The 11,800-nt window shown below is 45.7% G+C and overlaps 1 protein-coding gene across 3 annotated transcripts in view; it reads left to right on the top strand.

The window, feature by feature from the left end:
• Positions 1-11,800, top strand: part of MGLL (monoglyceride lipase) — a 102,013-nt gene that overhangs the window by 86,317 nt on the left and 3,896 nt on the right. For all 3 annotated transcript variants that reach the window (XM_058845466.1, XM_058845465.1, XM_058845467.1), the window contains 3 exons: positions 793-903; positions 4,849-4,938; positions 10,788-11,003. In XM_058845466.1, coding sequence (XP_058701449.1) covers positions 793-903; positions 4,849-4,938; positions 10,788-11,003 — 417 coding nt within the window. The remainder of the gene's footprint in view (positions 1-792; positions 904-4,848; positions 4,939-10,787; positions 11,004-11,800) is intronic.

The following is an 11,800-nucleotide window of genomic DNA, read 5'->3' on the forward strand; positions in this document are numbered from 1 at the left end:
GGTCTTTGAGATGCTTCTCGCTGCTGCTCCATTTAACAAGCCCCTGGTTCTCCAGCAGTGTGGAAGATCACCAAATATTTCCCTTGGCAACTAATCCTCTGCAAACTTTCCCAAGCAAGCCCACTGGATCCCTTCCATCTGCACCCCTCGCCATCAGCCCCTGTCCCCATGCAGGATGGCTCAGCCTGGTTGCCATTCAGCTCTGGACCATGGGCTGGGTGTTTGCTGCCAGGCCCTTGGCTCAGCACGGTGGGGCTGGAGGGGCTGGGGACACTGAGGAGGAGAATATTTGATTCCCATTAATTAGTGAAGATTTTCACATGCCAGTGGCAGCACTGCTGTTGCCCAGGTTACCAGTGGCACAGCACGGAGCAAGCCCGGCTTCACGGCATCTTCCCGATGCAGCACCAGTCTGTCAAGCTGACAAACCTCAACTTAATTTTCAAGTCCCACCTGAACTACCACAAGACATTTTCTTCTTACTTCTTAGTCCTTTTAAGTAAGGAGCACACAAGGCATCCCAGGGAGCTGACGGACATTGCACGGAAAGTTGAGTTCAGTGTGACGTGAGGGTTTATAGCATGAGAACAGAAACCAGATCTCTTCTCCCCCACGAAAACCAGACACTTCCAGTGCTTCTACTCCTCCAGCCTTCCTTGCTGACCACACTGTACTCCCAGTGGGGCAGAAATAATTGCTTGCTTGGACTAAAGCCCTTCCAGTAACAGGATTACTAAACAAACAAGATGTTGGCACCTGTATTAAGCTGTGGGCTGTTATTTTGCATTGCAGGGGGGAGCCATCTCCATTCTGACAGCTAGTGAGCGACCCAGTGAGTTTTCAGGCATGCTGTTAATCTCTCCTTTAGTGGTAGCCAGCCCAGAAGTCGCTACTCCCATCAAGGTAAGAGCAAACCCGCGTTGCGCATGGTCACCTTGCTCTTCTGCAGAAGGAAAAGTGTTAAGACCTCTGGCCTTGAAATGCAAAACCCTGCTGGGATCTGTGCCACCCAGATGCCAGTCAATACTTTTCTTCTAAGTGCCTCCCCCACAGTTCCACCTACTTTTCAGAGGGGAAGTGAATCCTGAACCTGTCCAGAAAAACCTATTTAAGCAAGAGCTGGGTACTGGTGGTAGCAGACTGTGCTTTCTTCACCTCACCCCGTGGCAGCCCACACAATGCTGTCCTTTCCCTTCCTCTCCTACAGCTTTCTTCCTGACTCATGCAGAGTCTGGTATAGTTGCAACACAGGCTGCTGGCTAAGTCAGGCCAGGGTTATTTTTGGCATTTGGGGGATGACCAATTTCTGAACAGAACTACAGCTCCTGAGTCCCAGAAATCCTTTATGAACCTCAAAAGAGGCTTCCAACTAAAGCATCACTGGCCCAGCTGCATCCCATTTGGCTTGGTACCATAACTGGTTCTTGTCCAGACCACCTCTTTTGGTTGCATTTAGGCTTTATCCCCCTCCCATTCACATCTGCCCTCAAGAGCTGCTTCTGATCCACAATTGCATTGCCCAGTTTGCCCCTCCCCAGGGAAGTTCTGCAAAGCAACAGAGCCTCAGCTCTCTCTTCATTTTTGCATTTTTAAAAGAATAAACAACAATCCTAAAAGAAGCTGGAAGCAAAGGGAAGGAGCAGCTAAACCAGCAGGAAGGACAGAGCCTCTCATTCCCACAGGACTCCTTCCTTTATCCTTTCTCCTTAGATACTTCTCCTAGGGCTAGCTTCTTGTTTTAATTTACTTCTAAGCTATTTCTGCATTTTTTTTCTTCTGTGAGGAAGGAGACAGATTGCCTCAGCTTTCAGTATTATCCTGTCCCACTTTCTGCTGTAGCCAAAGCCATCTATGGACCTCACAAATCATTACAAGCACCAAAGGGTGCTTTATAATCACTTCTTTTCCACTGAAGAAAATGCTTTAAGACCTGTGGCCTTAAGATGCAGGACCCTGCTGAGATCTGCACCACCCAGATTCCAGTCAATATTTTCCTTCTAAGTGCTTTCCCATTGTCTTAATTTTAAGAGAAGTGAATCCTGAAGTCATCCAGTCCAAGTAAACTGATTTAAACAGGAGTCAGAGTAACAAAGACTGGTTTTAGGAGGCTGGTTACTGATTGTTCATGGATGAGGCTACATCTGGCATAAGTGTCCTGTGAGCACCAGTGTCCCTGCTTTTTCTTACTTGGGAAAGCAAAAAAGAATAACTTTTAAGAAAAAATCATAAACAGTCTGAATATGAGAGAGACTGTTAGCCTTTTCTTTCTAATCAAGGAAAATAGGGAAAGATTGCTATAGCTTTACCTTTTGCTAGATGCTAAACCCTTTCTGAAACAAGGACTCACCAGTTCTGTGGGAACTAGCATTACTGTAGTCTGTTTTGTTGCAAATCTCTACTAGATGTTGCTTTATTTCCATGTAAGGTATAGATTCAATGATGCATTATTTAGGTAGGAAATCCTATTCTCTAACTGAAGTATTTTGGAGGTGTTTATACAGTCTCTTTCCTAGAAAGTCTTTCACATGCAGTATTACAAGAGCACAGTCACTTTCTTTCTCTTTCAAGTCTATTGTTGCATCTCAAAATTGATAAAAATTACTTATTCCTGAAATAGCTCTGCTCTGTCACACTCAGTTGAAATCATTTCAGGAGTTGAAAAGGTATTTTCAAGAGGAAGGATTGAAAACAAGCAGAGTATTCCCGCATAAGCCACATTTTCCCATAAAGCTGTGTGGTTTTTTTTTCCTCTGAGAGTCAAAAAAACATTTCATGGTGATTGTGCTTCTCAGGAACAAAGGCTTAGTTTTCCCTTGGAACTGGTATGACTTCTCAGCCCTGGGCCATTTCCCAAGGACCACTGCATTCATCCCTTTGCTGGGGAAGTTTCCAGCTGAGCAAGAATTTACCTTGGCCTGAACAAATGAGGGCTCAAGACAACAATAAGAGCAAACCAGATGACACACTGGGTCCTTCAGACCTTCCCTGACTGCCAAGGCAGCTCAGCAGCAGCAGAAGCACAGCATGTTTGCAGGCTGTGCAGGAAGATCAAATGCTGCTCTTTGCAGAAACACAATTTCACCACTGCCCTATAAATCCTGTGTCCTGATGGAAGCATCCAGTTACAAATCCAGTAGAGTGAGAGGGATCTTGCTGCCTTCCCCCTTTTCTTCTCAAGTGACCTGGACAAAATTCAGCTCTGAATCTTTGCAGTTTCAAAGGCAGAGATAGGAGTCACACACATCTTCTGGCAAAGGGCAGAGCAGGGGTGAAAGAGCATCTCCCACTTCATTTCTGCTATTGAATGCTTTGAAATCAGGTGGGCAGGACAACTGCTTAGGAAATATTCCATGGTGTCTAATCCCCTGTACTGACCCTCAGCCTATTGTTTAAGGACTCACTACACAATATTCTCTCTTTAGCTCCCATGTTTTCCATTTATATTTCAATTTCTATTTCCATTTCTATTGCTTTCTAAGCTGACTGGGCATCATGTTGCTCACTGTTTTTCAGCCAGTATCTGCACCCAGCCACCCTACAAAGGACTTTTCCTAAGGTGTAATCTGGAAGATAGTACTATATTAAAACTTTTTATTTTCTTCTTTTTTTTCTTTATTCTGTTCAGTTGAGCAGAGACAATAGTCATCAGATTCAGAGTCCATAATCCTGCCTAGGAAACATTAAGGTGCATAGCTCAAATCATCACTGCCTGGAGTTTACATGAAATGAGGGAAACCCCATTCCTTCTTGGATCATCATAAGCTCATACCTGCACTGTTGTGTAGTAAAATTTAGTTTTGCTGGCACAATGTCATAGCCAGTGAGGGGCTCAAAAACCCTGTGACACTGGTTTCTACTCGTATCTACCAGAGGTACACTTGTGCTCCCAAACCTGCTGTGAGTCTTTACAGCTTTTCACTTCTCGGTGACTTTGACTTCAACCTTGTGTTATTCCTCTAATACCATGATAATCTGTTGTGTGTCATCTGTGATCTGAAGTGCCAGGGAGTGCTTCAGAAAGGATTAGGTATCTTCAGAAACAGAGGGCAGAGGGGACAGCCTACCTCCAAGTGTTAGCTGTGAACAGCACAGGGCCATAAACCAGACCAGTGAGCACTAACTGTGTATCTTCTGACTTAAGCAGTGATCACTTAATTAAAGGCAGCTATCAAAGATCAGAGCAGAACTCTGGTATCAATGTGCTTGTAGTGCTATTGAAGTGAAAGATGTTACCCTTTCTTCTTGCAGCAGTTTCCAGCCTGGGCTGCCCAATGCTATTGTGTGCTGTTCCCAGGAGACGTGTGAGCAATGGATTTCCTTAGCCAATGCACACACACTTGGCTGTTATTTATTTACAGGTTCCCTGGAGAATGCTCTTATCAAAATTAGTGCAGCCTAGGCAACTCCTGCAAATCCCCAACATCACTTACGCACTGCAGCCTGAAATCAGAGCTGTGGCAGCAAGGAAAGGGCTATAAAACACCAAAACTCAGACCTCTAAGAGCTGGAAATTACCTTTTCCTATCAAAGTATTTAACTGAGGCCTTTCAGAAATTAACTTAAGAATGAGGCAAAGGCACAGTACAATGAAGTTGTGCTGCTGCATGTGGACGGACAGCTGACGGCATTTCAGTCTAGCACACCCACTCCCTGCTCCCAGGAGCAGTTTAAACACTTTCCTCATTAAGAGAAATGTTTTAAATATAGGACAGATCTTTATCCAGAGTTAGCTGACAATCCTCAACTATTTAACTCCTGTGCTGATTTCCATCAGCTCAGGATCTGGGCCTCTATGATCCCTCTTTTCCTCTAACTGACTCTGTGACTGCTTCCTTTCCTCTCCCACAGGTTTTTGCAGCGAAAGTGCTCAACTTTGTGCTCCCAAACCTATCACTGGGATCGATAGATCCAAGTGCAATTTCCCGGAACAAGAAAGAGGTGAGAACCTTAATGCCACTTTAAGTCACTGCATAGTTGGTATCTTGCCATTTTTCTTTTAGAAAAAAAACCCACAAGTGTTTTGCTAAATCAGGAGGGTGAAATCTGTGCTGGTGTAGAAAGGTGACATATCTTTGAAGCCAGTGGAACTGACTGCTCACAGAAGACTGTGGGAAACCAGCTGCTCTTGCCTGGGGTGTGCCTTTCACCCACAGCTGCTCTGGGTCCCAGACATGACAGAGAGCTACAGGTGCAGCAGGAAGGACATGGGAGCCCTGCCTTTGTCTCTGCTGCACCACCACCACCACTCATTACAGCAGCAAAACCCAACTCAGACAGCAAACACACTGCTAAAGTCAACTTTTCCACCCCTGCTCTTTGTGGTGAAATCCTGCAAAACCCTACAATACTGGAGTTTCATTTTCCAGCTTCCAAACCAGGATCGCATTGTGCCAGATGCATTGAAGCAGAGGAAAAGAGCATGCTTGAGCCAAAGAACTTGTTACAACATCTCCTGGATCACACTCTGCCTCTGCTACAGCCTTCCCAAACAAATGATATATTCATGCTGCACCCAAGAATAATACTTTAAGGATCTGCAATTGAAGCAGCTATTGTAACAACACAGCTCCAGACTCAGCACTGTGAATATGCATGGAACTGCCCCAGGGTTGAGTTTTCATAGTGCTGCAGTAGTCTGGGACTCATCTCCCATTCACACTCACTCCTGGTAATAACTGTGTCAGCCTTTTCATGCCACCACTGCAAAAATTGCTGCAACACCACCTAATGAGGGTTCATCCTTCTCACTGTTGTGAGGGCAGTGAAAGGAGAGAGTCACAAGCCATAAGTGAATGAAGGTGCTTAGGCTAGACCCAGAACCTGGTGCATTTCAGGAAGCACCATTTTTTCTTGAATTATAGAAAATGGCACTCAAGGGTGTCTCAAGAACTTGCCTGGTGTAAAGTGGTCACTTGTTCCTGTGCTCCCACGCCAGCTCACATCTCACTGACAGATGCTGTAATTTTCCACACTGTTCATGCAATGGTTCATACCTTAACTAGGAATTAATAAATTGCCTTTCTCTGGGAAGGCAGTTCGACCAGCATTGGAATTGAAGCTGAAAGAATCAGGTGCAAAGACAGTGCCAACATCTGCGTGAGTGCAGTGCATTTGGCCTTGGCATATCCCACATCTTTGGCTCACCTAGTCAGAAAACAGGAAAGCAAAGAGTTTCCCAGAATAGCCTTAAGGCTCAGGGCTGTTTCTTGGCACTGCCAGAGGGGTTTTTGTTCCAATGACTTTCAGTTCACTCATCCTTGAACAGAGCATAAGATTTCACTGTGTTGGAGGTGGAAAGATCCAAGGAGCTGAGGAAAAGAAGACAGGACTAGCATGGATTGTGATCATGTGCATCCGCTGATGCACCGTGTGCCATATGCTCCAAAGTATCATATGAGGCTGCACAAAATATATGCTTGGGAAGAAGGCTGACTCCAATCTAGCTGTAGAAACCTGCTCTTAATTATATTCAGCTGCCATAACTTGTTGCATATAATTCAGAGAAAAGGTTTAAATTAGAGAATCAATTCACTAAAATGACACAGAGGAAAGTTTTCACATCTACATTTGTATTTAGAGGATAAAAGCAATCAGTGCTCTGGAGGAGGAGAGGAATTGGAGAGCTTTATTCCCTACCTGAGGAGTGAGTGTGTCTGTGAAGTGTGGGTCTTTGCCTGCTTCTGCACTGATTTGTTATGTGACACCTGAACTCTGCTGCTGCTGCATTTAAAGGATGTTTTAAATTCAAAACATTTAAGGATGTTTTAAACACACCTTCAAGAGCTGGATCCTCTGCTGGAAGATGCTACTGCTGCACTCGATAGCTTTGCAGGAGAAAAGTGATGATGTAGGGACATCCTGAATAATAATACATTTAGGAAAGTGTCAGAGAGCTCCTGAAATTGGCACACAGTATTGACTGAGCACTTCCGTGTTGTGGTGCTGTTAGGAATCACCGCAGCAACCACTGGACATACTTTATAATAAATGCTATTGCATTGTCTTTCTAACCACATATTTGCTGCTGCTTCATCTGCTCTGTGATGCTTCAAGTCTCTAAAGCCTCCTTGGAGCATTGTTTTTCCTCTGTCCTTTCCCTTTCCATGGAGCAAGGGAGAGCCTTTTGCAGTGGATAAAGGTGCAGCTCTGCTTCTTTAGAGCCTGCCTGTAATGGAGACATCTTCCAGATGAGATGCCCTGTGTGCTGTGCTGCCTTCTCTCCTGTAAGTGAGCACACAGCTGACGTGGCAGCTGTGGGCAGTGACGTAAAGAGCTTTCCTGACCCTCTTCAAACACCAGGATTTGAGGCTCCAAGCACTTATGGAAGGCAAGACAGCATTTTTGTCCTCTGGCTGCCTCTAAGCACACTCCACCCTCCTTTTGGATTCAAGACGCTCAGTTTTAAAGCACACAATGTGCTGGGAACATCCATTATTTATATGTTACACATACTCTCCTGCCAGACCAGCTTTCTATTCACTAGAAATATTTTTGGGACAACATCCAAGAATTTACTAATGAGTTTGTGTTCCCAGAAAGCTGTCTTCAGGGTGTGGGGACTGAAATACAGAATGATATAGAGATGTTTGTTTGATGTTTGCTGTATCAAACACATGACAGAAAAAAGACAGCAAGAAGCAACCTTAAAAACCAGTCCTGTTCTTCCAAGGATGATTGACATCACAGTGGCAGGAACCTCTTTACCCCACTAGTCTTTGTTAGGTGCTGTTGACTTAGTGGAATGGTCCCCCTGACTTCAGCCTTGTTCCTGCCAGTCCACGAGGCTGCAAGAGGAGATGCAGACCTCTAAACAGGCCAATGCCATCCAGCAACCTGATGGTTGCTTCTGTCTTAGAATTACATAAAGATAAAAAGAGCTGTTGTGATGTGACAGACCCTGGAGAGCCTTTGCCTGACAGCGTCTGGAAGCAGTCACAGGCTCTCTTGGGATCACCTTCTGTTCTTGCCCCCTGTCTCAGAGCGTGGTGCAGCAACAACAATCTTGGGTTTGCAGGGTTTTCAGATTGTAGCCTGCAAAATATAAAGCCCATTCCCTGTCTTTCCTCCTTCCCCCAGAGAGCTGCTGCTTGGCACTCACCCCATGCACTGAGCATTAACTCTGACAAGGACACTGACTAGGATGATGGTACTGCCCCTGCAGTCCTGATCATTTTGGTTTGGGACTGGGTTTGGTCTTTTTATTTTCCTCCTGCCATCATCTACACCAAAATATTTGTTGGCTGCTCAGTAGATAAAAAATCCCCAGTCTTTCAGACAACAAGAGAAAGAAAGAAACCCTTCAGGTAATTTCTTGTAGCATTTATGGGGCTGACGAGGAGGCCAGCTCACATGAATTCATCAACACTGTTTTTTTCCACGGGAAGGGACCTTCTGTCAATCTGTCCACCCATCCCTCCTGAATCCCCCCTGAAAATCTCTTTTTTATTACATTCAATTAAAAAACAGGACCAGAAACAACAAAGAAAACAAGAAAACCACAACAAAACAAAACAAAAAAACCACACCAAACTAGAAAATAATAAAACCCACCCATCTCAAAACTGTGTTGGTTTAGCACAGCACTGTGACAGATCCAGATTAGGCCGAAGCCAGTTGCTAAGTAGCCAATGCAACACAGTGGTTTTTCTCAAAAAGCTGATGAAAGTCACCATGTTTGGCAGAGCATATCAGGGTAGATCCAGCTGTCAACAGAAGAGGAACTGCACCCCACCAGGCTCTTGGTGTCCTGAAAGTCAAAGCTGAACATTTTCCATGAGCACATTCACAAGGAAACAATTTCTTCTAAACACAGGCAGCTTCTTGCCCTGTTTGAAGGACTTTGGAGAGCAGGGAAGGTACAGCTGAACAGTGTAGGGGGTGAAAAAAAAAAGGGAAAAGCTGGAGATGGAGGTTTCTACATCAACAAGCTGGTTGGGCACTGGGATGGTCCATGAGGAGTCAAAAGGACTGTGAGCTGTTCAGTCTCTGCTTCCCAGGGCCATTAGCAGGAGAAGGGGATGTTTACCAAGTCTCAATGTTTTAACCACAGTCTCATCTTTGCAGTTGCCTCCTACAAGCAGTTTTCCAGACCCTCAGCAGGCACATACTTCTTTGAAAGGGAGATACCGTGTGTAATATCCTAATGTGATGAGCTGGGATGATTATCTTTGTCTCCCTGCCAAAAATTACCCCTCACTTCAGAGCAGCCATAATCTTGCACAGAGACCAAAATATAACAATGGCCTTAATCAAATCCTAGAAACATCCACGACTTCCAAGGATCCCTAAGTGAGTTCTATGACAACTTGAATTTTTTTGGTCCAACTCCACCCAATGTGGAGTGGCAGTACAACTGTCCCTCCCTGGACCACCTGTACTATTGTGGGCTGGGTCTGAATGGTGTCAGCCACTAATAGTCCCAAATTTCCCCCCACATCTTTCTCTTGCTGCACATAATATGGATAGGAACCGTGGATTCAAGCTGTGGGAGATGGTGGGGACTGGAAGTAGGAAAGTGATGGGGAAAGACTTGTAAGCAGCAAGGGTGCCTCACTGCCACCTCCATTTCCAGTGCTTTACATTCCGGAACATTTAAGATGACAACAGGGGAAACTGGTTTCAAACCCTCTGGCAAGTGAATGCATCCAGTGGGAAAGCCCCACCATGTACTGTTCTGCCCCCCTGAGAATCTCATCTCACGGGGAAGAAGACAAACTCCACCCCAAAACCTTTCTATCCATACTGTCCTACAGTGCCTGCCTGTGCCTACACTCACACATGTCCTTGGGTGGCCTGTTGGGTCACCTCCTACCTATGGTCCCCTCAGGGCAGGCACAGGCAGAAGCAAAAGGACCTCAAGTTAATGCCTTCAAGGTGGAATTTAAACAGACTCCACTGCCTGTGAGAAGAGGAGGAGACTGTTTTCAGCCAACCTATAAATAACCATAATTTCTATAAACATCTGCCAGGGTTGGGAGAAACTGGAGGCTGTGCCAGAGACCAGCCCATAGTCAAAGCATTCTGGCAAATATTGCAATAGTGGGGTCTGTGTGGGCCGTCTCCACATACAGTATACAAATATTTACTGTAGATTTGCCTGCTGCAGTAACTACTCTTTCCTAGCAACTTTCTGCACCAGCTCTTGAGCATTTTTATCCCCTCACAATCTGGCTGAGCAAGTTGTTGACTACTTTTTTTTGCCTACCACCTAATACCATAATTTGCTGCCTTTTCTGTCATGCTTTGCAGCCAGAGTTGACCCCTCAGCTTTGCAGTCACCTCTGTTGTCAGTTGTCTGTAGGTGTAGGTCATGGTCACCACCCCAGGAAAGGGAACGAGAACATTTGAGCACTCAGAGAAAATAATGGCTTGGAGAACATCAGCTTTCAAATAACACAGTTTTCTGAAGAAAACTCTGTAAGAAGAGATGTAACATTGGAATGATAGAAGGGAACAGCAGAGGAGAAGAATGCAGGCAGGTGCCCCTGTGGGAATGGTCTTTGTCCAGCACTGGTTGTTTCCCTGCAGGAGCTCCTTTCAAAGAGCTCTGGCTTGAATATTTTATAGTGGTGTAAGAGAGAAACATGCAGCAAACAGCATGTCAGGTTGTGTGAGCAGCGCTGGAAAGCCACAGTACCTCGACCTTGACTCGGATGGCCGGATGTCCTGAGAGAGTAGGGAACGACTGTGCAAGCCAAGGGAAGTCCTGGCTCACTGCCAGGCTGATCTGCTTTTTCCCATATGCATGAAATATTGCTAATCTTAAATCACCTCTTTCTCCCTGCCAGATGGAGTCTTACACATCCGATCCCTTGGTCTACCACGGTGGCATGAAGGTCTCCTTTGTCATCCAACTGATGAATGCCATTGCCAGAATTGAGCGAGCCCTGCCCAAGCTGACTTTGCCCATCCTGGTGCTACACGGCTCTTCTGACAAGCTCTGCGATATCAGGGGCTCTTATTTACTGATGGACACAGTGCAGAGCCAGGACAAAACGCTCAAGGTCATCTTGCTTTCTTGATTGTTAGGAGATGATGCTGTCAGTGTTGGCCTGAGCATGACTGTGAGGGGTAGGGAGCCTGCTGACCTTCAGAGAGCTGGAGGCAAAGAGAAATGATGGATTGGTGAGGCTGGGCAGGTGACAGCCCCTTTCACCAGGAGGTAGCCCAAGTCCAGCCCTCCCTGGGCTCAGTGTGGTGCTCTTCCACCAGCTACAGCCAGGCTGGGGTCAGGGCATGGTGGGCGACCTCCAGGCCTGCCCCAGAGCTGGCTGTGTGCCTAGAGGGTGCCTTGGACATGAAGCAGCTTGATGTAGAAGTAGAGCAAGGCTCATAAGCAGGTAAAGTCTTGACCCAAAAAGCTCTTCTGAACAATGCAAACTGTGTGAGCACCAGCCTTACCTCATGTCCCAGCGTGTAAAGGTGCAGGAAGGTCCTTCCAAAATGCTGAACAACAAAAGCCGCTTCACATCTGCTCATTTCAAGAGAACCACAGCTGATTAACCAATTGTTAGCACATGAATAAACCTGAAAGAGAGACTGGGAAGCCAAGGGAAAGCTTTTGTCATTGGAAAAATAACTGGATAGTCTGAGCATAAAAGGAGTAAAATTGCACAAGGCATGATGGGAACATCTCCCATTGTCCTTTACACTCCAAGGGCATGATAAGTATTTCCTCCTCCTTAGTGGGATAAGAAACAAGAAATGTATGGGGCTGGGACATGCATTATGTTCCTAAAGAGCAGCAGGGTGTTCTGGTACCCACAGATATCAGGCAGCAATGCCAACACCTTCCTGCTTG

This window comes from Poecile atricapillus, chromosome 9, assembly GCF_030490865.1.
Source record: "Poecile atricapillus isolate bPoeAtr1 chromosome 9, bPoeAtr1.hap1, whole genome shotgun sequence".
NCBI lineage: Eukaryota > Metazoa > Chordata > Aves > Passeriformes > Paridae > Poecile > Poecile atricapillus.